Source organism: Falco rusticolus, chromosome 8, assembly GCF_015220075.1.
Source record: "Falco rusticolus isolate bFalRus1 chromosome 8, bFalRus1.pri, whole genome shotgun sequence".
Classification (NCBI taxonomy): Eukaryota; Metazoa; Chordata; class Aves; order Falconiformes; family Falconidae; genus Falco; species Falco rusticolus.
The window spans coordinates 10,208,349-10,235,131 of NC_051194.1; the positions used below are offsets into that span (position 1 = coordinate 10,208,349).

Here is a 26,783-nt window from a genome sequence, read left to right on the forward strand (position 1 = left end):
CCTGGCAGCTACTAGTGTGGTGAGATCTGCTCATGAGATATCCTGTGCTCCTGCTGCAGGGCCCTGGGCAGGTATCGGCTGCAGCGGAAAAGGCTATTAGTGTCATTGTTTATACTGTATTGTTCAATTATCATTTGGATTTGGCTGCCTCCTTTTATTTTCTTCCTTGGCTTTGATTCTGTCCACTTTGTGCCTGAAACAGGCTTGGCAGGATCTTCCTTCATTATTCTTGGAGGTCAGTGGCTTCCTTCTTGCTTTTCTCCATCCTCACGCACAGTCTCTTTTGCTGCCCCAGCCTTTCTCCAAAAGCATGTTCTGTCCGCTGCTTCATTGAATAATATCATGTTTATAATTTAAGTCAGGAATAAACTCTAATAGGGCTGTTTTGGCTAAGCATTTCTGTCACGTCTTTCCAAATCAGGTCTGAGTTTCAAGTGTGCAGGGCTATGATGGTTGCAGCTCAGTGTCTGGTCTCTGGACAGCTGGGCTTTTTGGATATACAATATCAAAAATCTTGGCTTGTGACAGTAGATGTATATCTGCCCCTTTGCACGCAGTTTGTTTGGTCTTACTGTGGCTCTGCCAAGCTGGTTGCATCCCCTGTCTCACTGTTGGGCACGTGGCTTGTCTGCTGCTGTGCCACACTGCGGTGGAGGTGACAGTACTGCTCCAGCGCTGCAGGAAAGTTGCACCCCATGGCTGTCAGCATATGCATGTGTTTGTGGACTTGTGCTTTGTGACACTTCTTCCCTCAAGATTAATGGATTGAACAGGAACTTCAAGTGATGTAACAAAGAACAGATAAGTGTTATTTTTGTCACTTTTTAACTTTGTCACTTTTTAACGATGTGGTTATTTTAAAGGGCAGAAGATAGGTGAGAGACAGTTGAGGACTGATAGTATGTGTGCAATAATAAAACCACTTAGAAAAGTAAGCTTTATTTCTTGGTATGTTTCCTATTTGCCTTATGGTGAGAATTTTAGGAGGGCAGAGATGCTTGCTTTCTATTAGAAAGCCTCCTTTCTCATGAAGCTGAGCACAGACTTTCGATATTTCACTTGGTGAATTGCAGACTGGTGTGTTTAGCATAGTACAAATTCAGGAGCTGACTTTCAAGATAGAAATGTTTGTGTCATCCTGCTGCTGAACCTTGGCTTGTGACCCCTTCCTCAGTGATTAGTGGTCATTTGGGGTCTTGCATGGGTGGAGAGAGCTTGAAAAACATTGGAAAGATAAATCCATGTCCTCACCAAAAATAGTACAAGGTGATCTGAAATAACTGCGTATTGTCTAGAGTGTAGGCTGTAGCTTGTCCCATCTGAACAGCAAATTAATGCCAAACATACCAGCTCCCTTCAGGAGAATGTCTAGATAGATACAAAGCCTGTGGTGTTGCTCACTGACAGAGCAAGGCACTGTCCTTCCTTTTCTTGCTAACTCAGTCTCTTCCCTGCTTTGAATTTCTTCAGTGTATCAACACTGGAGTTACAACATGGTACCTACCTGGTATGCAATGGCTCACAAGTTTTTTTTATTTAAATGCTTGAACGTCTCCATGCTCTGTAGGTAAACAATGCTCTCTGACCATGTGTAGGGACTACATCTGAAGTTCATTGTTTTTAAAAAAACAACTTGCGCTTTCCCTAGCTCACAGAAAAATCACGGTTACTGCAGGGCTGAACTTTAGCCTGATGGCCAATATTAGCAGTTTGATCTGGGCATAGTAAATGTTAACTGTAATAGGAATGAAATTTGTTGTATTCTTACCCAAGAAATACATGCTTTGGGGGCTGTAATTCTGGCATCATGCAGCAGAGTTTAAAGGAAGAGTCTTGCTGTACCTAGAAATGGTAATAACTGCTGCTTTCACTCCTCTACTAGTTTCTTTTTTTTAATGTTATAAACCTTAAAACTCCTTAGCAGAACTTTTTTTTCTATGGATATGTAAAGGGATCTCTGGCCAGGTGGTGGGATGTAGGGAGAGTAGACAGGGAAATAGTAGAGGACTGCAGCCTGCTGCAGTGTGTCCTGTTACAAGGCTTTTTCTCAGGGACGCTGGAACATGGCTCTTCTGATCTGCCTCTCGACCCACTGGTGGAGCCTTTGGTGGGCAACCTTGAGGCCAGTGTCTGACTACTAATGCCTTAGAAGGGAGAGAGCAAACAGAGGAATGAGAATGGTTGCTGGCTGCTCGGAAAGAGAGGTAACTGTTTAAGCATTGTCTGAATAGTTCCTTGAAAGTCACATTTTCAAGAGAGGCTGAGTGGGGTATTAGAGGGTGACAAAGTTGATTTAAATGCAGACTTGCCTCTAGGCAGGGGGTGTGGGTGTCCCTCAGGTGGATCAGTGTGAATGGCTTTGGCAGGTCCCCAGCATAGTTTTACTGTTCTGTCGAGCTGACTGTGCTCAGGTTACAGTTGTCAGTAAGATGCACATACATTGTACTGTGCACTGCGTTTGAGATGATCAGTTATGATATACATATGCTCCTTAAAGCCTAGGGTTGGAAGATGTGTTGCAAAAGTCACGTTTACAGGAAGAACAGAAGCTGGAAATGGAGAGAAAAAAAAAGGCTGGGGTGGTGGTGATGGAATTTGCATCTAAAAGTGCATCTGCTTTTTAAAAGCACCGGTAAAGGTAGCTAGCACCTCTGCTCCTGTGCTCACAGGTGCGTATTTTTGTTCCAGAAAGCCTGTGTTTGTGTCGTGGTGGAGGTGTGGAGGCTGCAGCAGGCAGTGACAGAATGAGGGTCTGCAGCCCTCTGTATGGTGTCTTCATTCCATGTTCCTGAGCTCCTGCTCAGTGATAAGTTACTGCGTGGTTTTTGATGGCCGAGCGAGAAGAATTTCAGCAATGTAGTCTGTAACATCAGTACCTGCTTTTTTCATGTAACAGAGGGGTTTATCCTTTTGTATTGTCTTTAACCACATGAAGAAAACCCATAAAGTTCAACCTGATGCAGAATATACCTTTTATTAGAGAGGCCTGTTGTGTTTTAGTTGCTAGGATGTTAAACTGTGAATTGCAAGAAACTACCTTGGGAAGGCTGGTGAGCAGGACAGAGAAGTGAAGTGAGAAGGTGTGTATTTGTGCTGTGACAGCTTTAATGAGGAGTATATTGCCGCTATTTACTGGCAAGGATACCTGCAGCACTTTAGAGCTCTTAAAATGCTGAACCCACTTGGGATGTGCGTTGGCTGGTGGTGCTGGTAAACAGGCAGGATACCCTGCAGCTGGGCGTGGGGACTCCAGTGTCCTGTGAAAACCTATGGTACCTCGTCTTGTCTCCATTAGTCACACCACTGGTAAGCTCCTGGATCCTCTTTTTGGCAGAGGTTCTGCTCGTAGTGCAGCATCCAGGCAGAGAGCACGTGTGCTTAGCAAACAGCACAGGACCTGCTCTCTGCCCTTCAATAGCAAGACAGAAATGCCATTAAGCAGCATTAGAATTTTTTTTTGTGTATTGAAATATTTTGACGTTCTTGTGATCACTGCACAGCCGTGGGAAGCAGAGGGGGTTTGGGTGACTGTTTGTACACTGCTGATACTTGTGAGCAGTTTTTGGAAACAGGCAAAGTCTGTGTGTGTGTGTGTGTGTGTCTCCTAGAGGGGGGATGACTGCTCTTGTGCTCATTTTCTCCTGTTTTCTAGTTTTGGGGCAGAGCAATGGCAGCTCTGTGCATATAAACTAAAAATTAGGATTTAAGGGGTTTTTTTCTGATTGTGCCTGCTTTTGATTTCAAGTACTTTATGGTGAAGCTTTTTCCTGAGCACATCTGAGAAGCAGGGAGGTTATTAGTTCGTACATATCAACTGTTTCTTTTTGCAATTGATAAACACTTAATTTGCTGTTCTCATCACATTCTTCCAGTTAGGAGTGTGTCATTGCCTCTTACTACTACTTTATTTTTGGTATGTTTGAAATGAACAAATCTGTGTTAGTGAAGTAATGGAGGCTAGTAGTGACTCTAAATATTTACCTGCTCAAATGTGTGATGTTTGAGTGTAGTCACATACCAGAGGTCATGCTCCTTGCTACAAAATCACAAAAAAAAAAAAGGTCTCAAACCCTGGTTTATTGTTTTGTTCTTTCAGAAGGATGAGGAGAACCATAGTGTTCTTTGAAGGTGTAGGAGCCACTAAGTAAAATCAGGACTTGCTTTTTAATGTAAATGTCTCTGGTGGCCAGATGCACGAAGGGGGGAGGCAAATCTCTTTAAAAGCATCTGGAGCTTTAGTGATTTCTTGTGTTCTGTTTTTTCCTAAAGATCCGAGCCAAGAAGAAACCCACTCCAGTGAAGTATGAAGTTGGGGATCTTGTTTGGGCCAAGTTCAACAGACGCCCATGGTGGCCATGCACAATTTGTCATGATCCAGTGCTGGACTGTCACTCAAAAATGAAAGGTACTATATCTACTCAGACCACAAAGTGGAGGTGTTGTGTATGACAGGGTGCTGCAGTTTTTAATTTAAAAAACATTTCTGGCCCTTGAAAGGAATGAAGAAATAGGCTGTACTTTAGAAGACCTGGATCTATAAAGCAGGTGTAGATCAGGGAGGTGACAGGAGGAAGATGGGGTTGAGGCTGATGGAAGTGGCACAGATAGCTGTTGGACATGTAAGCTTTTCTTCTGAGAGTACAGGAAGGATGAGTAGCTAGACTGAGCTCAGGGCAGTGCACAAGAGCAAGCAGCCTCTCAAAAAGAAGATACAGCAAAAAAGGAGGTGGATCAGAGAGGTGAGGACAGAGACATGCAGTGGGTAGCCAAGCAGAGCTGGGAAGCTCGGAGTGTGTGTGGACACGGAGAATCGGCCAGGCCTGGAGAATGGGGGTCTGGAAAGGCTGAGAAGTGAGGTGTGGGGCAGTGCAGTGTAGCTGCTAAGTGACTGAAGGTGTGATGGGAGTGTGTGAGGAAGCGAATTTTTTTTTGGTCTTGTTTGGCACAAGGAAGCAAGGGGCTGTTTATGGGGAAATATTGGAAAAACCTGGAGATGGAGCCACATATGTGAAAGTTTAGGGCATAGTGTGTCAGTGAGACCAAGAGCCAGCTGAGTGTGAGGGAAAGAGATTGGGGAAATAACAGAGCTGTGCTTGCATGAATGAAGGGGAGAGCCAAGAAGGAAGAGAGTTTTACAAGCTGAAGGCAGAGAAATGTAGGTGAGTGATAGAGACAACAGAGGGGAGGTGATTGGTTTGCTTTTAGGATCATACTGGCTGCCATGGGGAGACTGTCACAAATGGAAAGAGGCTTGTTTATTTGCTCCTGCTTTCCCCTTCTGTTTTCTTTTTTGTTTTGTGGGCAACTGGAAACCACTTGAACTGGTACCATCTGCCACTGACAGCTCTGTAGACTGGTGAGGTTGCCACTCACCAATGTATTTCTCTCCAGTTTTTGTGGCCCTCGCCAGCCTAAGAACTAAGTGCTGAGAGAGAGTAGGCTATTTTTTTTTTTTTTAATCCCCCCTGAGCTGCCATCAGCTCAGAGCCCTCTAGTATTTCTCTAGAGACGTGAAGTAGCTTTTTCTACATTGTGCTCATGTCATCCCGAAGTCTGGTTGCTGTAGTAGTCTTACTTGCTATTTCTTCCCCTTCATCCTTTGGGAGGCATTCATCCTGATTCTAGATAATACTGAATGTGCTGTTTTAAATAGTCCCTCTCGAGTGCTCAAATTCCTGTCAAATATGTTGCCAGAAGGTATGCCAGACATACTCTCCCCCTGCATCCCTCCCCATGAAGTTTTGGACAGGATTTAATGTATATAGCTGTCCAGTAATCCCCTCTCAGCCTGTGTATGAGGATTTCTAATAAAGGAATTCTGCAGGGAGGAAACATGCTATTAACAAATTCCAGCAAGGTCTGATCTCCAGCTACATGATAGACTCTCCCATCATGTTTTATCCATGTTCAAACCAATAGAGCTCTGGGGAAAATTGCATTTTCCAGTTGTGGCTTTATGTAACCTCCTAGTCATCCTTCCCTGATGCTGAGGTGGCAGAATTGGGTGGGTCTGAATGCTGGTGCTTTTGGGCAGGGGGAGCTGCCGGGCTCTGTGTGCACCACAGAAAGCTCGGTCCTCCTGCCTTGGCTCTCCTGTTGCCAAGGGAACGAGCCCTTCAAAACAAGGCAGGTCGCTTCAAACTCATCACTTGTGCAAAAGCCTCTTTTCTTGGGTTTGAGGCATGGCGTTTTGTTTCAAGCAGTTTGCCTTTTCTTAGCAAGCTCTCGACTTGGAAGAATTTTTGGAGCTGGAAGATTGAGGCTCAGTGGCTTGAGTCCCAGTACTGTGAACGGGACAGATGAAGTCTGTCATCTTTGCCCTTGGTTTGATGTTGCCCTGGTCATTACTTGTCAACCTCCCAGTGGTCTTGGTCAGAATCTCAATGTCACCATCTTCATAAAGGCCAGGGTGCCCCATTGTGCTGACACTCCTGGAAGAGGCAGCACAAACCAAATGGGCTGTGAATTCTAGGTTCCTGGTTCAGAGGGTGAAGGTGTTGCCAGGAGCACGTGAAGCACACATTGCAGCAAGATGCAGGGAGAAGTTTAGATCTCTTGTTTCAAGCCTTGTTTGCTCTGTTCTAATGCTTTTAACCCGTCCTTTTTCACCAGCACCTCCAGTACTAGTTCAGTTCTTAATTGTACCATGTCTGTTCATCATTCTCACACAGAAAGCAGCTTTTGAAAAATCTTTGGTTGTGCCGTTATGATTGAGTTTCTTCTCTTGCTCTGCACATTCGTGCCCAAAGTATGGAGATGCTCATTGCAACTAACGTTTTGTCATGTTTCACGTAGTCCTTGTAGAGTTTGTGTGCATGTGTGTACTTAAATAATGTTATTAATGTTTTATGTCCTAAATAAGAGCTTGTTTGGTAACAAAGCATTGAACAAGATGTGGTATATCGTGGTGGGAGAGGCTCAACCTGTATGAGTAAATCCTGTCCAGAAGGATGTAATTCTGGGTGTTGCCAGCACACTGTTGTGTTTTCCCAACGGTCAAGTGGACTGGGCTGTTTAATCATTAATCAGGGAGTTGCAAAAATTAAATGTCCTGCCTAGTATGTTGCGTGTCTCAAGGGAAAAAAAAAAAACACAACTGGATATTTTTGCAAATTTCTTTTGCAGCCAAGCAGTAGTCTTTGCTCTCTAGGGAGATGACCCATCTTAGACCTGTTAATTGTTTGTAAGAAAAAACCCCAACAACATAAAAATGGAGAGTACCAAGACAGAACATAGCAGAGATCAAAGGGGGTCTGCCTTAGTTCTGGGTAGAAATCCCTAGAACAGGCGTTTGTGTGGGAGTATTATTAAGCAAAAAGTAGTTGAAATTAACTGTCAGGTTGTTACCGCTTTGTGATTCTTTGTGTGTCTTTATTCTGTTATATGCAAGGGGTTAATTCTTTTTAATTTATCAAAATAGTTTCCAATCGGAGACCTTACCGGGAGTACTATGTGGATGCCTTAGGAGAACCTTCAGAGAAAACCTGGGTTGCTGGGAAAGCTATTGTCCTCTTTGAAGGAAGACATCAGTTTGAAGAGCTGCCTGTTCTTCGGAGAAGAGGAAAGCAAAAGGAAAAAGGTTACAAACATAAGGTGAAAGATCTGTTTTCTCTAATATGTTTTTGATCCTTTGAATCTGCACAGCACAGAGTATTCCTTTATGCCTGGAATTACACTTTGACAGCTTTCTTCTGTGGCAGTGACTGCAGCAACGTGGCCAGGGACTTGCAATGAGCGTAGTTTATAAGCTGCCAGGAGTTTCTAAGTTCTCTTTTTTTATGTCAGGGTGTGGCCTGAAGCTTTTACTGCCCTAGACAGCTCAGAGAGGAGTCAGGTCTGTTGGTGTGCGCTGTGGAGCAGCACAGCCCTCTCCTGATGTCTATTACAGCACGCATCTAAATAACTTCTGTGCTCTCTGGCAGCCTCCTTTGGCTGATCTGAAGCAGAGGTGGAGCTGCACGCTTCACTAGGTCACTGACTCAGATAAAGCAGCGGGGTTTTTAGTCCTGCTTCAGTAATTTTCTTTGTAGAAACCTGTTAGGACTTATAATTTGACTTGGAAAATGCTTTGTCAGTGAGCCTATGGGAATGAGTTTTGTGGCTTGTTGCATCAAAGACATCGAGGTGCTGGAGCACGGCCAAAGAAGGGCAGCAAAGCTGGTGAGGGGTCTAGAGCACAGGTCTTAACCGGGAGTGGCTGAGGGAACTGGGGTTGTTTAGCCTGGAGGAAAGGAGGATCAGGGAAGACCTTGTCATGCTCTACAGCTGCCTGAAAGGAGGTTGTGGCAAGGTGGGGTTCAGTCTCTTTTCCCAGGTAAAAACTTAAGAGTATAAGAGGAAGCATCCTTATGTTGTGCCAGGAGAGGTTTACATTGGATATTAGGAAAAATTTCTTCACTGAAACGGTAGCCAAGCACTAGAACGGGCTGCCCAGGGAAGTGGTTGAGTCATCATCCCTGGAGGCATCTAGAATACTTGTAGATGTGGTGTTTAGGGACATGGTTTAGTAGTGGACTTGGCAGTGCTGGGTTAACGGTTGGGCTTGATGATCTTATAGGTCTTCTCCAACCTAAATGATTCTGCAATTCTGTAACAGCCCTGAGCAGTTGTAACCAATACACAGGGGTCTGGTCTAAGCCTTTAGGAAGGTGACTGGTGAAATTAACTTTTTAGAATTGCTGAAGTGAAGAAGTACAGAGGCTGCTGTGTTACTGTAAGAGAGCAGATAGTAATGCTAGGTAATGGTGTCTGTTTTTTTTCTTTTTCCAAGAGGTTTATTAGCAGTTGTGTACTCAACCTATGTTAGTGCAGAACCATTACATTATATGTGCTCTTGCAGATGTGAGCCCCTGGGTTTACTGCTCTCATTTGGTTTTCCTTTTCCAAGGTCATGTTCAGTATTGGCCCTAAGGACTTCTCTCCTTGTGTTCCCAGCCCCCTAACAACTAGTTACACACTCCCAAGTAACTTTTCTGGTCCTGGAAGTGCTGCATGGCTAAAATGTCATCCTATATGTAAATGGAAGTGCCAGTGTAGCTGCAGGAGAGGGAATCAAATGTTCGCTGCTTGCATAAATTTCTGGGTTTGCATTTGTGGAAGCCAAGATCTGATGCAAAACTGAGGGTATTTGGCTGGTTTGCTATCGGGTTCCATCAAACTTTTTAATCTGCTGAGGTGAGATTTTATTGGTGTGGGTTTTGAGTTTTTTTTTTAAGGAAAAGTGTAAGAAATTTGAGTTGTCCCTCCTGTCTTGGAATTGGTTTTCATTTTAGGAGTGTTTGTGAAACCTTCGGTTTGCTGTTGTGCAGCCAAAAACTGCACACAGGTAAGAAATAAGTTTCTTGCTGATTTTAGATGCTAGCAGAGGTTCCCGTCCAGTATGCAGGGTGCTTTTTGTATTAAAGGTACAGATTAAAGCTGGGAGACTTCTTGGTAATGGACATCTTGAATTTGCTAGAGTACATTTTAGATGTGTGTGTGTATATGTCACGTTTGTACCAAGGTGGATTGATGGAGAGGGAGGACTTGAATCATACTCAGAGTTCAAGGGATACAGGAAGAATCAAGAATGAGCAAAGCAAATGTGTCTGCTCAAATGTTTTGAAGAAAATGATGCTGCATTTGCCTTGAGAGGCTTTTGTTGGCTGTTGCTTTGCATTTCTGTGCCAGAGATCCATGCCATATGCATTCCCCTTTACAGGCTGTTGTGTTCAGGGTGTGCTGGGATGCCGGGACATCTGGTTCCTGGGAGGCCTGTGCTTGCAGGGACCTTTTTGTTGTTCTGGGAATGCACAGGGATTTTTATTAGGTTCAGCAGGTGTGCAGGATACTTACCCAGAGCAGTATTTTCTGTGTCCACTAGACACAGTCTCTGGGAATTTGTGGTTGTCTTAAAGACACAAAATGTAGGACTGTCACTGTTCTGTGCCATGTGTATCTCAATCTCACTTTAGTCTTGTTGGTTATCCACTCAAATTTTTTCTTTCTTTTTTTTTTTTTTTTTTTGTCTCCTCTAATTTTAAGGTTCCTCAAAGATTTATGGCTAAATGGGAAGTCAGTGTTGGACAGGCAGAAGACATTCTTCTTGGGGGGCCAGAGGATCAAAAGTGCAGCCAGAACTCCAGCGAGCTGGACAGTGAGAAGGAAGCACAGTCGGAATACTATGCCAATGGCCCTGGAGCAGAAAGGGACAGGCGGCTGAATGGCTGTTTTAAATCCTTGGCATTTGACTCCAGATACCGAGCCAGTGAAAAAGGAAAATTGCACATTAAGCCACACGTGAAAAAAAGCTCTGACAGCAGAAAAAGGACTAGAGTAAAAAAGAGTGGTGCAAGAGGGGAAGCATCTAGGAGAGAAATCAAAGCAAAAATGCCAGAGCGCATAGTTAGAAACATGATTGTTGGGGACCTACCAGATAAACATGCCTCTCATGAACTTCGCCGGATTGCCAGCAGCTTAACAGCATCCAGTAGCACCAGGGAAAACCATTTGCTTTCCTCCTTTGGAGAAAGACGTTTTGAAATGACATCTTTGAAACCAGACTATGAGAATCGTAAAAGTGATGCTCTGAAGAACACTCTCCAAGGGGATTTGTTTTCCAGTGCATCTTTGGAGAGAGAAAAGAGCTCCCTGGGCATTTTGTGCAGTTCCAAATTACAAATACACTATTCCACATCTGATGCTGGTATTGAGAAAAAGCAAGCTGAATCGGATTCATCCTCTTCCCTCTCAGACGGTGGGAACAGTGACGTAGATACCATGGACCAAAGTTCAGAGAGAGCCTCTAGCGCTCTTGAAGTTAGTGATTCTTCAGATAAAGTGGAGAGGGAGTTTCCTATGACGTCAAGTGGAAACATTAAGCTTTCCATGTATCTTTCTCAGAAGAGCAACAGAAGAGCCAGGAAGAAGTCATACAGGGATCGCAAACCTCTGGGAGGTTCAGTAACCAGCAGACTTGATGCTGAATTTGCAGATGGGGAGCTTGAAGTAGGCTTCTCTGATGCTGAGATGTCATTGACGGCTCTTGAGTGCTCCTCAGATGTGAGAAATGACAATCTTTCCCTAGCAAACAAGCACACTACTCCCCAAAGTGTTTCCAAGGACAGCTCCTGGCCTGCTGTTGCAAATCAAGCAATCTTAAAACCGAAAAGTATGAAACTGCCCCGCATCAGGAGTATAAAATGCAAGCATAAAGAAAAAGTTGCTGGGTTGGAGCCTTCTCTTGCAGAAGAGGAGGGTGGTGTGAATCGCTGCTCTTCTGATACCAAAGGTTTCTCTGGCCTTCAGAGAGATTCTCTTCAGAGAAGTGGAAAAGTTGATGGTCAGAAACTGTTAAACAACATGCATGAGAAACCCAGGGATTCTACAGAAATAGAAACGGCGGTGGTGAAGCATGTCTTGTCAGAGCTGAAGGAGCTATCTTATCGGTCCATAAATGATGATGCTAACGACTCTGGCACTCCAAAGGCCACAGTACCTTTACTTTTCTCTTCTGCCTCTGGTCATGGTTGTTTGCCTATTGAGCCAGATTACAAATTCAGCACCTTGTTAATGATGTTGAAGGATATGCATGACAGTAAGACAAAAGAGCAGCAACTGATGACTGGTCAAAATATAGTCCCATTTCGAAATACCAGCACAGCTGATGGTTCTGGAAGCAATTCTGCAAGTGGTCTGAAATCCTTGTCTCTCATAGGTCCCCCATATAAAATAGAAAAAAATGGAGATTGTGCCCAGGAAACAGTAAATCCAAACTCCACTATAAGCAGCAACTCTTTTTCACGCAATCCTCCAACCAAGTTGACAGGGATTGGTACTAGTAAAAGAGAGCCCGCGAGTACTGCTGTTTCTGGGACAAACGGCACAAGTTGTGTGTCCAAACGCAACTGTTCAAAATCTAAGCAGTCATCAAAGCTTGGAGATAAAACAGTTTCAAACAGAAAGGACTTAAAACCAGGAGGGCCAAGTAAGTTGCTAAGTCGGTTATCCAGAGATTCAGGAGAACATGCATTCCGCGTTCATGGTTCGGTTACCAGTCCTCTAGGTAATGAAGCAGAAGATACTGAGAGGAAAGAGTCTGTTGATTTAACAGAACATTCAACTGATGAAGACTCTGCCTGTTTATCTGATGACAATTTAGATCGTATTGGAAGGAGACCTGAAGCTGGTAGAAATATTGAGAGCTGCATTTCTGCTGAAAATGGGGAGAGTCCAGACTTGGATTCAGAGGCAAATAGTGAGAGCTCTCTTGGTGATGAGTCTAATGTTATAAATCACGTAGCACCCAAAAAGAGATGGCAGCGTTTTAACCAAAGCAGTGCTAGATCTAATAAGCACATCAGTAGATCTAGGGAACAAGGAAACTTGGAGAGTGCCTTTGGCCTGAATTCTCGTGGCTTTTCACTGAAGGGAAATGAGTGCTTGGGACGTAGGCATTCCCCTCATTCAAAGGTGCGTGAGGGAGACCTGACAGATCAGGACTATAAGAATCATTTAGACTTAGTTGAGAAACGTTTGAATGTATGTGGTAAGCCAAACAACAGTGTGATGGACTCAGAAACAGAGCTTGGCAACTTTGCTCCCCAGTCTGAATTCTCTGCACAAGGTAAGGGAGCTGGACTTGCGCCAGAGTGTGTATTTGTATACATTTTATACTTTTTCATTTAAAGCATAAGTTACGGAACTTGGGGCTGTTTGACAACATTGGATGTACACATCTGAGCTGAAGAAAGTGTGATACGTTGGTTTTGGGTCCTCTGTAAGCATGGAGAGCAAAGAAAGCAGAGTCGAGATGGGATTTTGCTTAACTTTTTTGTCAGAAAGTTCAAATACATTACAAATCATTTGTTCCTCCACAGTGAAAGGTAAAATAAGCATCCTTGCAAGCCTGGAATTATTTAAAAAAAAAAAACAAACTTCTACCTTTGTAATATGTTCCTTAGAGTGACCTGCTTGGTGTTAGCTGGATCGATCAGTGCTAGAAAATTGTGGGAAACTGAGCCTCAATTGTTTTTTTTCTGGTGCTGTTTGACATGGTGTCTGTCTTTGGCTTGTTCTATAGGATTTCATCAAGGTCTGTGTTGGGGGTTCTTCTGGCATTTTAGTATGGAATTTTATTAGCTGCTAATAATGAATTGGGGAACACCACAGATTTCTTAATTTACAGCTCTAGTGTGGCTGAGGGGTTAAGGGGAGAGCAGAAGAGGGGGAAGCTGCTAAGGAGGCTGGGCTGGAGAAAGACAAAAAAAAAACCCCAAACCCACAAAAAACCAAAAAGTGTGTGTGTGTGTAGGGAATAGGTCCCCCAAAACTGTTCAACACATACCGTGCTCAGGCTTCTGCAAAGAATCTGGGGAAGCAGATCTTAATGAAAACAACAGAATTAGGTTTTTACATAATTTCACCAAACTAAATTGCTCTGATCTATTTGCAATATCATAAATTAATATAACTTGAGAGAATTTTGAACGTGTATACACTTAACATGTTCCCCCAGTGCATATCTTTGTGTATTTTGCTGCTACTGGTTGCTGGAGGGTGCCTACACCTCTTTTTTAGTGTGGAAAAGGCAGCTCCTTGCTTACTTGTAGGACCTGCCCAAGGCAAGTCACAGCAGGCACAGAAAACAAGCCCATAGGGTGTAATGCATGGGGTAAAAGTTCTGGTTTGAAATCATAACCAGCTTAATCATTCACTGACTGCTGGCTGTGGCTGCGTGTTTTTGAGGACTTTAAGTCTTCACAGAACAGGCGAGAGGACGCGTATTTTTCTGGGGCTGTCAGGGCTCTGCTGCAGGAGTGTCACAGCCCGCTGGAGGGAGTGAGTTCCTCATTTGCACCAAGATGCAACTAACCTCATGGTGGTTTTGCAATTGAAGTGCCCTCAGTATGTTGCTACATGAGATGAAGATGCAAGTCTACAGAGAGAGCTAGAGAAGAGCTGGTAACAGGTAGTAATATTAGGAGAGAAGCAGCAGAGGAATGCAGCAGGCTCCTGGGCAGAGTGGTGTTGGAGAGGAGCACAGAGCTGTCCTGGTGCTGCACAAAGGGATGCAGTGACAGTGAGAGCCTTGGATTTGATTGCAAAAGTGACAGATCGGCAACTGCAGCGTGATCTTAACTCCCTTGTCCTAAATAGCATATAAGCCTTGAATCACACCTGAAGCTCCTCTGTACAGGTGTGTTAGGAAGGCACTGGAGCCTATGTGAGTGACAAGCTGTTTGGACTGCTGTAACATCCCCAGTGTGCTGGTGGTAGTGAGTAAACCTCTAGTGCTGTGAAACCCGTTCATGGAAACCAGTCTTTTTGTATCGGGCAAAGCCAATTACGTAGAAAGTAGAGAGAATGGTACTGGAAGGTTGTTGTAACTGCAGTTTACACAGGAGGAGTTGTTTCTTCTGTTTGCCAGTGCTCTGAGAAGGTGTGGCTAATCCTTGTCTGCAGCAGGCAGAGTATCAGCATCAGAGATGGTAACAGATTGCAGTCACAGCTGTGCGATTTCCACAGAGCTCAAGCTATATAAAGTCTTCATAGTTGAATGGCAACTTTGGGCATATTTTCGCTATAAACTTTGGGGTGCAATTTAGAGCAAGTAAGGCAGAAGTGAAGATTGGTGGAATTTGCTGATGTACAATGTTTTTATAAGTAATAGTTTCATCAGGTTTTTGATGTGCCAGTGCCAATCTGACTGCATTTGGGATTCACTTTGGGAAAAATGTGCAATTAGGTCAGTCCTTCTGGCACAGGGCTGTGGGCTCTGCATGACTTTGGGGCCCCAAATAGTTGCCTGGTGAGGATACTCATCCTATAACTGGTTATGTGCTGAAATGTGTATTTTATCCAGACACCTGTGTGGAGCAGTAATAGAGGCTGAAAATCGTTGTTTGAGAAAGTTGTTCCTTTCTTCTTTCGGCTAAGTTTGATGCTTTTGTGCTTGTTTAACCACAAAGCCACAATAAAGCGTAGCAATCTTGTCCAGCATCCCTGTTCTGAAGTGTTGCACTGGAATGCTTTGTTAGAAAAATGTTTGTTTTAAAGAAGAAAAAGCCACCTCCTACACATGAAAAGAAGCAAAGAGAATATTTACTGTTTGTTCCTAAACTTCCAGGAGACGGCAAAAGTTTTTGTGACTAGGAGAAATCTTTTGGCAATATTATTTGATAATTTTGAAAACTAAAAAAGGGGAAGAGTCAGGTATTCTGGGAAGTGAGAAAAGCTTCCATCATCTTGCTTTTGCGGCTTGCTGGGTAGAGATGGTGTAGAGTGTCAGGGTGCTCTTTTTGGTGGGTAGATTTTTGTTGGGTTTTTTTGTGGTTTTTTTGGGGTTTTTTGGGGTTTTTTTGAGTTTGCAGCGCATTGTGGAGTAGCATGGGTGGTTAGGTTTGTGTTGAGGAAATACCTGTTACTGTGGTTCCCTTGCAATGATGCAGCATTGTGCAAACACAGACATATGAGCCCTGAAGAGCTTGCAGTTGCTGGCGAGAACTGTTCACTCCCTGATCTCATTGTGAAATCTATTGTCAGGAAGCAAAGCAGTAAATGGGCTTGCAGTAGCAGTTGTAGTGTATGTAAAAATATGTCAGGGAGGAGGGAAAGGGAAGGAGTTAGGCTTATGTTGTACTAGTGAACTAGGTATTATGGGAAAATTCTTTTCCTGAGCCCCTGCCCTAAAACCAAAGGAGTTTGTGTTAACAGCAAAGGTAGCAAGATGAGCCCGAGTTGCTAACAGTCTTAGATTTTGGTAAAAGTACTGCAGGAAGCTTAGATGTAGTTTGTCTAGGGAGACATTGGGTGAAATTCCAGGATTCTCTCAGATATTTAATGTTTTTTTGATTTCTTGTCTGAACTGCTTGAAGTCTCTTTGGTCCTTAAAAATCCCACCTGCCACGTCAGGGTATTGTGAAAATAGGAAGCTCAAAAATTATGAGGCTGTATCAAAGAGAAAAACGTATCAGGGCTCTTTCCACATGGAGCTTCTGGAAGGGAAGGCAGGAACAGCTATTATCTACAGATCATGAGGAGAATTTTGTCTTGTGACCATCTCGAAAACACAGTCTTGAAGCTGCTTTCCTTTTTCTTAGTACATTCAGAGAGGAAACGCCTTAGGAAGCCAAGTAAACGGCTTCTGGAATATGCAGAAGAATATGATCACTTATTTGCACCCAAGAAAAAATCAAAGAAGGGCCAGGAGCAACTGCAGAAGGTAGGTGAACACTAATGTGCTCTTCATGGTTATTACTCTGGGGCTCTGGTCTGCATGCTTTTGATGACTTCTTGCTGTGTGCAGTGCCATGCAGGATGAATGTTTTCACCAACATGTTTCACTATGCTAGGTGAATTCTGTGGCGAGGTCTGAATTTGAAGGAGGTCTTCCTGCACGATGTAGTCCTGACAGAGATACCCAGCAGGGGCCAGGTTCTTTGATTTCAACTCCATCTTCAACCAAAGGGTCCCCTCCCATCCTTGAAGCAGAGTGCTCCTTCTCAGAACTAGGATCCCACTCCACTGATCAGCTTCTAGAAGAAACTACAGATTTTCCAGAGCTGGTGCTGTCATCTTCAGATGTTTCTGAAGTTTCTGCTTCTCCAGATGCAGAAGAGAGATTCCTGAAATCAGGTAAATTGGGAGGCTGTGTGATTCTGTTCCCATAAGTGATGTGTCAAGTTCAGCAGAAATTGTTGCTTCAACCAGCGTGAAAAGGTTAGTAGCTGTTGATGTGTTAGTGTGGTTTTTGCTTTGCTTCGTTCAGTGACCTTTACTGGTGCTGGGAAGGGAGACAGGGCAGGTGCAGTGGGTGATCCAGTGAGCTGGATGATTACACTTAACTATTAGCTTTCTGTAGCGTGTGATGGTCCTCCTCGTGTCCTGGCACAGAATGCCCCTTTGTCCAAACGAAGGAAGTCATAGCTTCTTCTCAGAGTCCTGGCCTTCTGTGCCTGCAAGCAGGGGCATTCCTTTAGCTTGAACGTCTCTTGCTACTGTTAAAACCCTTCAGATGAATATTGCTGTGCTGAGGTTGGTATGCAAAGTCTAATCTGCATAGCTTGTGGGGTGTCTTTTTGCTTCTTGGTGAGCTCGGAGAATTGTAGCACAGAAATCCCTCCGGAAACACTTTTTTTTTTTTTTCCGTAGAGGTTCTAAGCATCTGTAGAAATTGTCAGAGACTTGTACTAGCAGCAAGCCAGGGCCTTAGCTTTTGGTAAGGCACAGTGTACAAAGAACAAATGTGGTCTCATGGACCTTCCCCCTTTCCAGCAGTCAGTGTCAGGGTCTACAAATTTGCAACACATTCATTCTCTGGTAGTGTCTAAAGCCATTTCCAAGGTGAAAGTCCTGGTAGCACTGTTCCTCTAGTAAGGAGGCTATGGTGAAAAAATTAAACCAAGTAGAGTGAGAGGTATGGTCACTTGGAGGTCAGTTAGCCAGTTATGTGTGAGAGCGGAGGGATTGCCTTTGGGGGCTTGTGGGTGTCAGATGGAAATGGAAAGTTGGAGACGATTAAAGGAGGAAAAACAGAGGATGTGAACTTGAGGTTGGAGATGCAGGAGAATAGTACAGGGTGCAGTAGTAGAAGCAAACATCCAGCGTGCAGAGATTGCTTAGCTCTTCCCCCTCCTGAGAAAACCTGCTTCTTGCTGAAGCACAGGGAGCCTAAGCTGTGGGTACAGGCTTGCCTTGAGAATGCTGCTGAGTTGTCCCTGCATAAGGTGTCTGATGTGTAAGCAGTGCGGGCAGAGGTGTGTCACAGGAAGGACACAGCTGAGGCTGATAAAGCAGGCAAATGAACAGGGTAGGATGGGTAGCAGGCTGTTTCTGTGGAGTGTCTTGCACTCATGGCATCATCATTTCCAGGTCTTTCTAAGTAGATACTGTTGCCAAAATTAATGTGGATGCATCTACGTCTAGCAGTTTGTTACTTCCCTGAGTGCCAGCAAAAAGCTTGAGTAGGAAATGGTGCAGGTTACAGCTAGTCTGGAGTGTCTTTTCCCTGGTAGTTTTAACTGGGAGCGTATCCTTTAGCCTGTTTATTATGTGCAGCATGAGTGCTGGTGGGAGTGACGTGGGAGTGGAGGCAGGGCTGTATTTGTCAGTGGTAGGACTGGCCTATGCCAGATCAAAGTGGCTGGGAAATTATGATCTGAATCGCACTGCCAGGATGTTACCTGCTGGCATTGACTTCATAGTCTCTCTTCTGTGGGTGGATTTTTGTATTACTTAGAGGTATGCCTGAAGGTCATGGCAGACAGGTCTGTTTTTGTGGAAGTTGTACAGAAACACGAATGGGGGTCTTTGGCCAAAGAGCTTATCATCCCAAAGACCAAGGTGAAGTGGATCGTTTTGAACAGTTGTCTGACATTTGCTGAACGGTGTTAGTCTGACTGAAGAGAAGAAAACCCCTGTTTCATTGCAGGAAACTTTGAAAGCAAGCGTCAAAGGAAGCCCACTAAAAAGCTCTTGGAATCCAATGATTTGGATGCTGCCTTTATGCCAAAGAAGGATTGGACTCCCCAAAAGAAGGTATTTCCCTTCTAGCTCTTTTGAAAGCCAGCCTAGACAGCAGACCCTGCTGTATGAGACGCGGTACAATGGGCTGTGGTTTTTTGTTGGCTGTGGCCCAGCAAAGGTCCACCCTTCCCAAAGGTGCTGGTTGCTGTGTTATGATGAAGAAATCTACTGAATACAGATGTGTTCCCTGCCCCTCCCGACTTCTAATGGGGATTGGGTAGTTTTGGCTGTAAAATCTCTTCTCTTCATTGATTTATATGGAAAAGGAGTCAGCTGGATGCTGGCTAGGAAGGTGTGAGTAGAAATATTCTGTGCAGAGGCTTTCTGTCACTGCTGCAGTGTAGCTTGAGCTTGAACCTAGGCTTTGTCCTTTTCTGTCAGATTTACTCTGAGTAGTTTCCTTTGTTACCTTCCCAAGTGAGCTGGCAAATGGTACCTAAGTGCAGAGCTTGTAGCAGGATGGAGGCTTGAGTTGTATCACATGTAATATACAGTGCTTGGTGCAGATTTTTAAAGAAAACGCTGCTCTTCTCCACTAAATACTCGATATTCAGTGACAGGGTTAGGGAAAAAAAACAACTTGTAAAGAATTATTTCAGGTACCTGTGCTGGACCTGTTGCCACTGTTTCTAAGGTTGATTAGTAACAGTTTTCATCCTTTCCTTTTTATCTCTGTGTGGCACAGTCTTAATGCAGTTATCATGGTTGCAGTAGTGCAGAGGCCAGTGTATTTCAATCTTAAGCTCCAAAAAGTGTGATGCCAGAAGAGTCGCTCTTCCCAGCACCTTACAGGGTGCTAGCAGCCTTTTTGGGAGAGCTCAGAAAACAGTGGAATGATGCTGGTGAGCATAAGACACAGCAGACTCAGCATTCCTCCCTGCCCAGAGACTGATTTTTCCACATGGGATATGTCACACACACCTCCCAAATATTTTCTTGTAAAGTCTCTAATCACCGATGAATTCATTACCTGATCTGTAAGTTACACACTGCAGTCATTTGTAAAGGCTCTGAGTGGCTGTGGAACGTGCATTTCTGGTTTCCATCTGGTGACTTGACTCTGTTGTGTATTTGTAGGGTACTGGCCCTTCGGAGAGTGACAGCTCTGAGCTCTACTCACCAGCTCACTTCTCGGACCTGGGAGAAGGTAAGTGAAGGCAGGGCTGTGGGGGTAGACTGCTGATGTTTGGATCAGTGCTTGTGGCTGTGCGTGTGTGAGGGCCTACAGAGGGTGCTTGCCTCAGCTGAGGCAGTGGCACAAGAAATGGGTACCGAGATTGTTTACCCATGGTCCTGTTACGCCTTTGATTTCCCTGTGGAAAGTGGAGATGGTGGGCTCATATTTCCATGAGATGATGTTTGCTTCTCATTCATAGTCTGGGTGCTTGAAGGAAACTTACCAGCACGAGTCCTGTACCAATATGCTGTCTTTTGCCTGCTGACATGCTGTGACCAGGCTCAGTGGTGGCTGCCCTGTCCCATGGATGATTCTGCATTGTAGTCCCTCCCTGTCTGCCTTCCTGTTGCATTGGGATCGACATGAGGAAGTTTTTGTTGCAGTGTGGTGGCAGGAGGTAGTTGTCAGCATTCGATTAGCAATGTAAGCTTTGTGTTGATAGCATTTCTTCTTTTCTGCTGGATCTGTCTCAGGAAAGTCAGTGATACTGTTCAGCAGCCTAGCAAAAGAAGCTTAAACCAGTATGAATCAGTGGTCTTCTGATAGCTGCAGGACAGAGGGCAGACTGCTTGGAGACTGGTATTACCCCAGCCATTGTGCCCTGAAAGACAGTGGCACCCAGCCTGAAACTCTCAAAAAGGGTGCAGAACTTGCTGGTGGCACTGGTAACAAGGGAATTATTTCTGCATTTTCCTTGACTGGTCTTTCTGTTGCATCCCAGCTTCTGAAAAACTCTTGGAGAAGCAGCGGAAACGGAAAAGACAGCGCCATCCCTCTGCTGCAATGCATTCCAAGAAGGAGAGAAATGAGGAGGGGCTGGGGGAGACTCCACACTCTGAGGTACTGTTGGGTCTTCCTACCTGCTGTCATCCCTGTAACCTGTCTGCTGTTTCCCAAGGTACTTTGCAGAGCCTGGACCAGGTCCTCTTTGGCTGGCTGGCGTGTCAGTTGGGAGTTTGTCCCACTGATGTAGTTGCATGAGCTGGGGTTGAAGCTTAAAATACCACCTTGATGTAGTAGCTATTTCGTGATGACTGCTTAACTCCGGCTCAGTTTTTAAGCTGCTACCAGCTAATTCTCTTGGAGAGAGGCTGTTCTGATCTGATGGAACAAGGTTTTGCCTGGCATCTTGCTTTGCACCTCAGAAGGTCTAACTGCTGTAAAAAGTCTTCTCTGGTGGTGGTGGGAGTCTCTTGCCCTTTCACGCACCAGTACGAAGCACAAGCACTAGACTGTGGACTTCAAACCCTTCTTCCACTTGCACCTGCACGCCAGGGTGAGCAAGCACCATGTTGGAGGGGATGGGGGGGACTGTCTGTGACTGCTCACAGGAGCCTCCAGCAGAAAGGGATAATTGGGGCAACTCCCTTCTACTGCATCCCAGTAGAGTCGGCATAAAAATATCTCTGACAAGCACATTTTGCCTTTTAGGAATGAGCCAGGTATCACCAAGTGTAGGGGAAGCAAGACTTTTCCTGGGAGAGGCGGGACACCTGGGCCTCTCACCATCGCCTCTCACTTCCAGTGGCCCAGGTTCAGCAGCAGGCTGTTCTGTCAGGATAGTCAGTATGTATTTCAGGAGCCAATTATAAACATATATTGTTGTATTATTTGTTGTTACACAGCTTCCAGGAGAGCACAAACCTCACACTGCTTTGTCTGAGCAGTGCCAGCCACCCTACTGCTACTGCTTTTTGAAAAGGGCGTTTCTGATGGGGGTGGTTAAGTGGGGTAATACCCCTGGGCCATGCAAGCCTTCCTGTGATGTGTTAGTGCTCTTTCTGAAGTGTGCTCACCTGGACTCGTGTTTCATAGAAGGCTGTACAAATACCTTTGCCAATGCTGGGTGGGGGGAAGTTAACACTGTCTGCTGTTAGGTACCCGCTAAGAGACTGGCTCAGCTCTGAGCCAGCAAACTCTCTGTCAGTCTTTTAGAAGGAAGAGGGGGCAATTCAGAGCAGCGAAGTAGCTAGGCCATGGCTCTGAATCCTGCGTCCAGCATTCCCTGCAGAGGAGGCCCAGGGAGTCTTAACTGCCTCCAGCCTTTAGACATCTGAGTTTAGTACCTGGTTAGGTGTATGTAAACCATGCCAAAAATTGCGATGTTTGGCACCTTTTGCCAGCATCCCATTTCTCTGTGATTGTGTCTCTTGAGCCGCTGTGGTGAGAGCGTTCACCCTTTGGCTTAGGTGAGTGCATGGGTACTGGTGAGTATTGGGTGCTGTGGAGATGCAATTGTGCTTTCATGTGGAATGTGAACCATGCTGGTCCCTAAGTGACTTTCCATACACCTTGCAAGGATCTCCACTTTGTGCTGAATGGTGCTAGAAGAAATAGACAGTCTGATGATACAGCGCAGTGAAGCCTTGGATCCAGCTGCTTTCAGAGGAAAAGGCAGCAGAGGAAAGCTGGTCTGCCTGGGCTGAACTAAGCAGCTTTCTCTGTTCTTGCCTGTCTGTGGAGTGAGGAACGCAAGTTTACAACATCAGGGTAGCAAGAGACTGAGAGAAGGGGATGGAAAATACTGTTGAAATCATTGTCAAGGCAGGGTTGTGAGCCAAGGGCAGGCTGTGCCAAAGAACAGGCCAGGCTTTTGAGGATGTGCCAGGTACAGCAGCAGAGATAGCTCTGGAAGAAGACCCAAGATGAGAGACCTGCCCTCAGTAGGAGGTATGTAGTTTTGCAGTGCTCATGCTACATGCTGGGTAGGGAAAGGAGGGGGAATGGTGTGACAGGTTCTTTTGAGTGATGGCCTTGAACGTTGATTCTCTTCTCCCTTTTCACAAAGCACAAGTATCTGGCTTTGCCCATCCTGCCTAGCTCTGACATTCCCTTCCCTATGATGTTCTGGGAGCATTGATTAAAATAAGGCTAAGATCCTGGCCTGTGACATGTGCAGATTGGCCAGCTCTTTGTGGAACCAAATAGGATGGGTTTAGGCTGAAAAAGCAAGGCTTGAGCATGCTGTGCCACACTGGGCGGTGTGGGCCCGGTTGTTAAGGTAGCAGTGATGCTAGCAAATGCTTTCAGATCTGAAGAGGGAGTTGCTGCTTAATGTTATATGACTCCTGGCTTCATTTGAGTCTCCCATTCTATTAACACGTGAAACACGGCCATCAGGATGCAAACCAAGGAGTCCTAGTAGACAGCAGCCAGAAGGATGGAAAGATGAATCAGTTCTAAATCCCTCATACCTCTGTTTGCAGCAAATCTGCGTATGTCCCGTCCCCCCCCGCCCCGCTTTGAAAACACTATCTTGAAACCTTAGCTACAGCAGGAAGCTAGTGCCACTACTGACAGGATGGGTGGTGCTTGTTCACCAGCACCCTGCCCCTCCTGACAGGGACCTCAGTGACCATAAGAGGGGCTGAGCTCATTTTGTGCCTGTAACACTGGGGCCCCAGCAGAAGCAGAAGCTAATAGCTGATGTTGTTTGCCCATACCAGTAGCTGATTAACCCTGCTCTTGTTCTTCGTTACAGTGACCCCTGCAACCCTGAGGTCACTGCTGAGCTGAGCAGAAGAGGGAGCACCTATGTAGGAATAGGAGGACCTGAGCTGTAACCAGTCCTTGGAGCACCGGTCGCCGGTGCTGCTTCTGGAGCATTCCAGGAGCCAAAACAAGTATTTGGGCCAGAGGGCTGCCTTGCAGCAGACTACGTAATTCCTAGCAGAAATACAGCTGTAGGAGCTGAAATAGCATAGCACTTAGCTTGAATAGATGCTATTGTGTATGGAGGCAAAGGTGGCCGTTGTCTTCTTGGATGATTTTTTTACCAGTGCTGTAGAGACCTTTCTCTTCCCTCTGCCAGGGCTGTGTAGTAGGGTGGCAGCAGTTTATGTGCTCCTTATCAGTATTCCTGCAGGCTGCATCACTGCCAGCCTTCTAGTGAGATTGTGATCATAGTCTAAGGCTGTACACCATATAGTGTGTTGGACTGGCAGTAGTTTGTAGCTGGGACTGAATTTTTTTTTTGTGCTCAATAAAGGCAATTTATACTATTCATCTTTGTATTGTGTGCTTTAATACACTGTCAGTGCACCTGTGCGTCATTGCTCCACAGAACTCAAATGTTTTTGAAATATAGGCTTTAAAATGTCCCCAAATAAAAGCAGCATACTGCTGCATTTGGGGATGGGGGGAGGGAATAAAAAAATAATAAAGAAAAAGAAAAAGGCAAAGGAAGCATTGTTATCTGACCAGAATACCAGCTCCAGGTTTTTTTTTAAACTTTGGGAGATCTTTATGTCTGTTTGCCCAGACTAATAAATGTTTGAGGTTACAAGCTTTACAAGCACCACAACTTGGACTGACACTCCTCCCATACACAAAGTGGTTCGAAGCTCCCTCTCGTGATCTTTAGCTGGACACTTGGTGCCAAGCAGGCCTAAGGATATGAGAGTGGTGGCTGCTGTCCCTGCCAGCAGTTTGAATTCCTCACAAGGTGTTTCAGTTGTACAGTTTGTGTCTGGGCATACACTGGGTATGGCTTGGTTACCCAAGGAGGAGCTGGCAGCTGCACACTGAGAGCACTCAACCAGCTGCAGTGGGCTGTGATATTAAAAAACAGCAGAGTCTTTAAATGTTCTTCCTCAAAGCACTTAGCTAAGGGCATCAGTTCGGTGCAGTATTCATTAATGGCCCTTAAGGTTAAACCACTCTGGAGTGGCATCTGGGGCTGGTGAGACTATTGAAGTGTTGCCTAGACTGTACCTGAGAGCCTGGTGGTGGCAGGATGGCGTCCTTAGCTTTTAGTTGCCTGTCCTGACAAAAGTGAGGGCCACGTGCAACTCCAGGACAGCACTATCTTGTAGAAACAAGTGTCTCTAGGGTATCTGCTGCTCTCCTTCCCTCTAACAGTGTCTGGGCAGGTTCCGTGGACACATCGGAAGGTGTCCTTCCACCTTGGGAAACCTCATGGCAGGGCCCCTGACTTGGCCCGTGAGGGTGCGGTTGCACTGTTATCGTTTAAACCCCATCTCAGCAGGATGCTCTTTCACCAGTAGATGTTACAGTCAGTGCTGTGATACCTGTACAGGACAAATGCTTGTGAAAGACTCACCGGCCCCAGCAGGGTGGTGGTGTAAATGCCCTGCTGCACTGTTCGCTTTGGTGTCGGCCAGTTAGTTCATACTAACACAGGCCTTGAGTACCTGCCTGTATTTAACATGGGTCATGACAAGCCGAGAAATGCATGGGGAAAAGCCTGGCTCGTTTGCTGGGTGACAGTTGCAATAAAGATAATGTGAAGTTTTTCATTTGCATTTCCAGTGCAAGCAGACATCAGGATGCTTCAGACTATTCCAGCCTACCTGATTTGTTTCTATGCAGGGCCATACCTTCCTTCCTCAGCCATGACTCTTAGCGAGGAGTTATGCGCAGGGAAATAGTTGTGTTCAGTACTGTGTATTTTTTAATCATCTAGTAAACTAAGAGCTCTTTCCTTTCTTGTAAGTCTTTTGGTGAAACTGTATGGGGGATGTTCTTTCCAGGGTGGGTAACACACACAGACCAATTATGAAACCTGTTACATGCTCAATGGCTGAATTTGTAGTTTCCAAGTCAGGAGAGGAACTACTGACAGCCCTGATTCTGGATTTTTTTTTTTAAAAAGGGGGAGACATCGGTTCACGGAACTGCTGCAAGTCCCAAAGAGGGTAATGAAGAGGGGTCGGAGAACGACCATGGAGTGCCTTCGTCCAAAAAAATGCAGGGGGAGCGTGGAGGAGGAGCAGCTCTCAAGGAGAACGTGTGTCAGGTAATGTTCTTGAAGGATCTCTTTGAAACCGTACCACTATAAAGCATTTTTGTGTAACTTCTGGGACATGCTGGTGCCCCGACTACCCTAGGTAGCCTCAAGGTGCTTATTGTAGATTAACCCCCTTGTGCTCTGAATTGAATCTTTCCTCTGTGATTGTTTCTCCTCCTGCTAAAGTTCACAGATGTTAGGATGATGTAACCAATGCAGAATTCATTTTGGCTGATGCATGGTAGCAGGCACTGGATGGCAAATGGCAGTGATGATGCACAAACCGCCTGCATTAACTGACAAAAGGAAAACAAGTGTTTTTCCACAGGGGTGTCTGCTGTTTGTCTGGGATGAGTTGGGAAAGGAGTTCACTCAGAGTTGACATTGTGCTTCTTTCCCTGTAGATCTGCGAAAAGCCAGGGGAATTATTGCTGTGTGAGGCGCAGTGCTGTGGTGCTTTCCACCTGCAGTGCCTTGGGCTCTCCGAGATGCCAAAGGGCAAATTCATCTGCAATGAGTGTTCCACAGGTACGGCAGCTTTTGTGAGTGCAGAAGGACAAGAGTTGCTTGCTGCATGCTTACCTGGCGCTTCTTTTGCTGGAGCAGTGTGCCTGCAGTAGGGCTATTAACTAGCTCTCGGTCCTCTGATTATTGGTTTGATGTTTGATAACGACTTTCTAATTAATTGGTCTTGCTGTTGATTCTAATTGGTCTTACTGTTGATTCGGGCATGTGGGATGTGAAGAAGTGAACGTCCAGGATCTGGTGGGAAAGAGAAGGAGAAATTTTGTATCTAGGAATAGGGAGAGAGAGATAGTGGGACAGATGAGTCTGGAGTAGGCTGGAAAGGGTGAAATGTCTAAGTGGGATTGTTGATTTTTGTCTGTCTTATTTTTCCCCAGCCTGAAATCACAGCTGTAATAATGTTGGGTTTTTTGATTTGTACTTTTATGGCAACTGCAGGCAAGAACAGCCTGCTGCAGAGACCTGTGCTTTGGGATAGGTACAGCAGGCTGGGAGGTTGTGCTCTGCTAATACGCAGCCTAGTGGAAGCTCAGGTCTTCATTTAGCCCTTTTATGTGCCTGGTGTTATGTCTGTTGCTCTTTCTCCAGGGGTCCATACCTGCTTTGTGTGCAAGAGCTGCGGGGAAGATGTAAAACGGTGTTTGCTGCCCCTCTGTGGGAAGTATTACCACGAAGCATGCATACAAAAGTATCCGCCCACGGTCATGCAGAACAAGGGCTTCCGATGCTCCCTGCACATATGCATGACTTGTCATGCTGCTAACCCAGCAAACATCTCTGCATCTAAAGGTATCGAAATCATCTAGGGGATGTAGTTATTTTGTTTCA

At 45.2% G+C, this 26,783-nt stretch overlaps 1 protein-coding gene and 1 long non-coding RNA gene across 9 annotated transcripts in view; both read left to right on the forward strand.

The window, feature by feature from the left end:
* The window catches only part of NSD1 (nuclear receptor binding SET domain protein 1), a 66,878-nt gene that overhangs the window by 13,942 nt on the left and 26,153 nt on the right, over positions 1-26,783 (forward strand). For 4 of the 8 annotated variants that reach the window (XR_005105718.1, XR_005105719.1, XM_037397179.1 and 1 more), the window contains exons 3-13: positions 4,270-4,405; positions 7,421-7,593; positions 10,024-12,604; positions 16,080-16,201; positions 16,332-16,614; positions 18,389-18,516; positions 19,582-19,651; positions 20,403-20,521; positions 25,296-25,439; positions 25,835-25,958; positions 26,544-26,744. Coding sequence is in view for 6 of the 8 variants with exons in the window: in XM_037397179.1 (XP_037253076.1) it covers positions 4,270-4,405; positions 7,421-7,593; positions 10,024-12,604; positions 16,080-16,201; positions 16,332-16,614; positions 18,389-18,516; positions 19,582-19,651; positions 20,403-20,521; positions 25,296-25,439; positions 25,835-25,958; positions 26,544-26,744 (4,081 nt within the window). In the remaining 2 variants the exon portion in view is untranslated. Of the gene's footprint in view, positions 1-1,710; positions 2,205-4,269; positions 4,406-7,420; positions 7,594-10,023; positions 12,605-16,079; positions 16,202-16,331; positions 16,615-18,388; positions 18,517-19,581; positions 19,652-20,402; positions 20,522-25,295; positions 25,440-25,834; positions 25,959-26,543; positions 26,745-26,783 lie in introns of those variants that run through there. The other 4 variants (XM_037397183.1, XM_037397180.1, XM_037397181.1 and 1 more) reach the window with 4 other exon arrangements.
* On the forward strand, positions 21,256-23,686 carry LOC119152230. The gene is made up of 2 exons (XR_005105720.1): positions 21,256-22,351; positions 23,163-23,686. It is a non-coding gene; the product is annotated as an uncharacterized LOC119152230 (long non-coding RNA).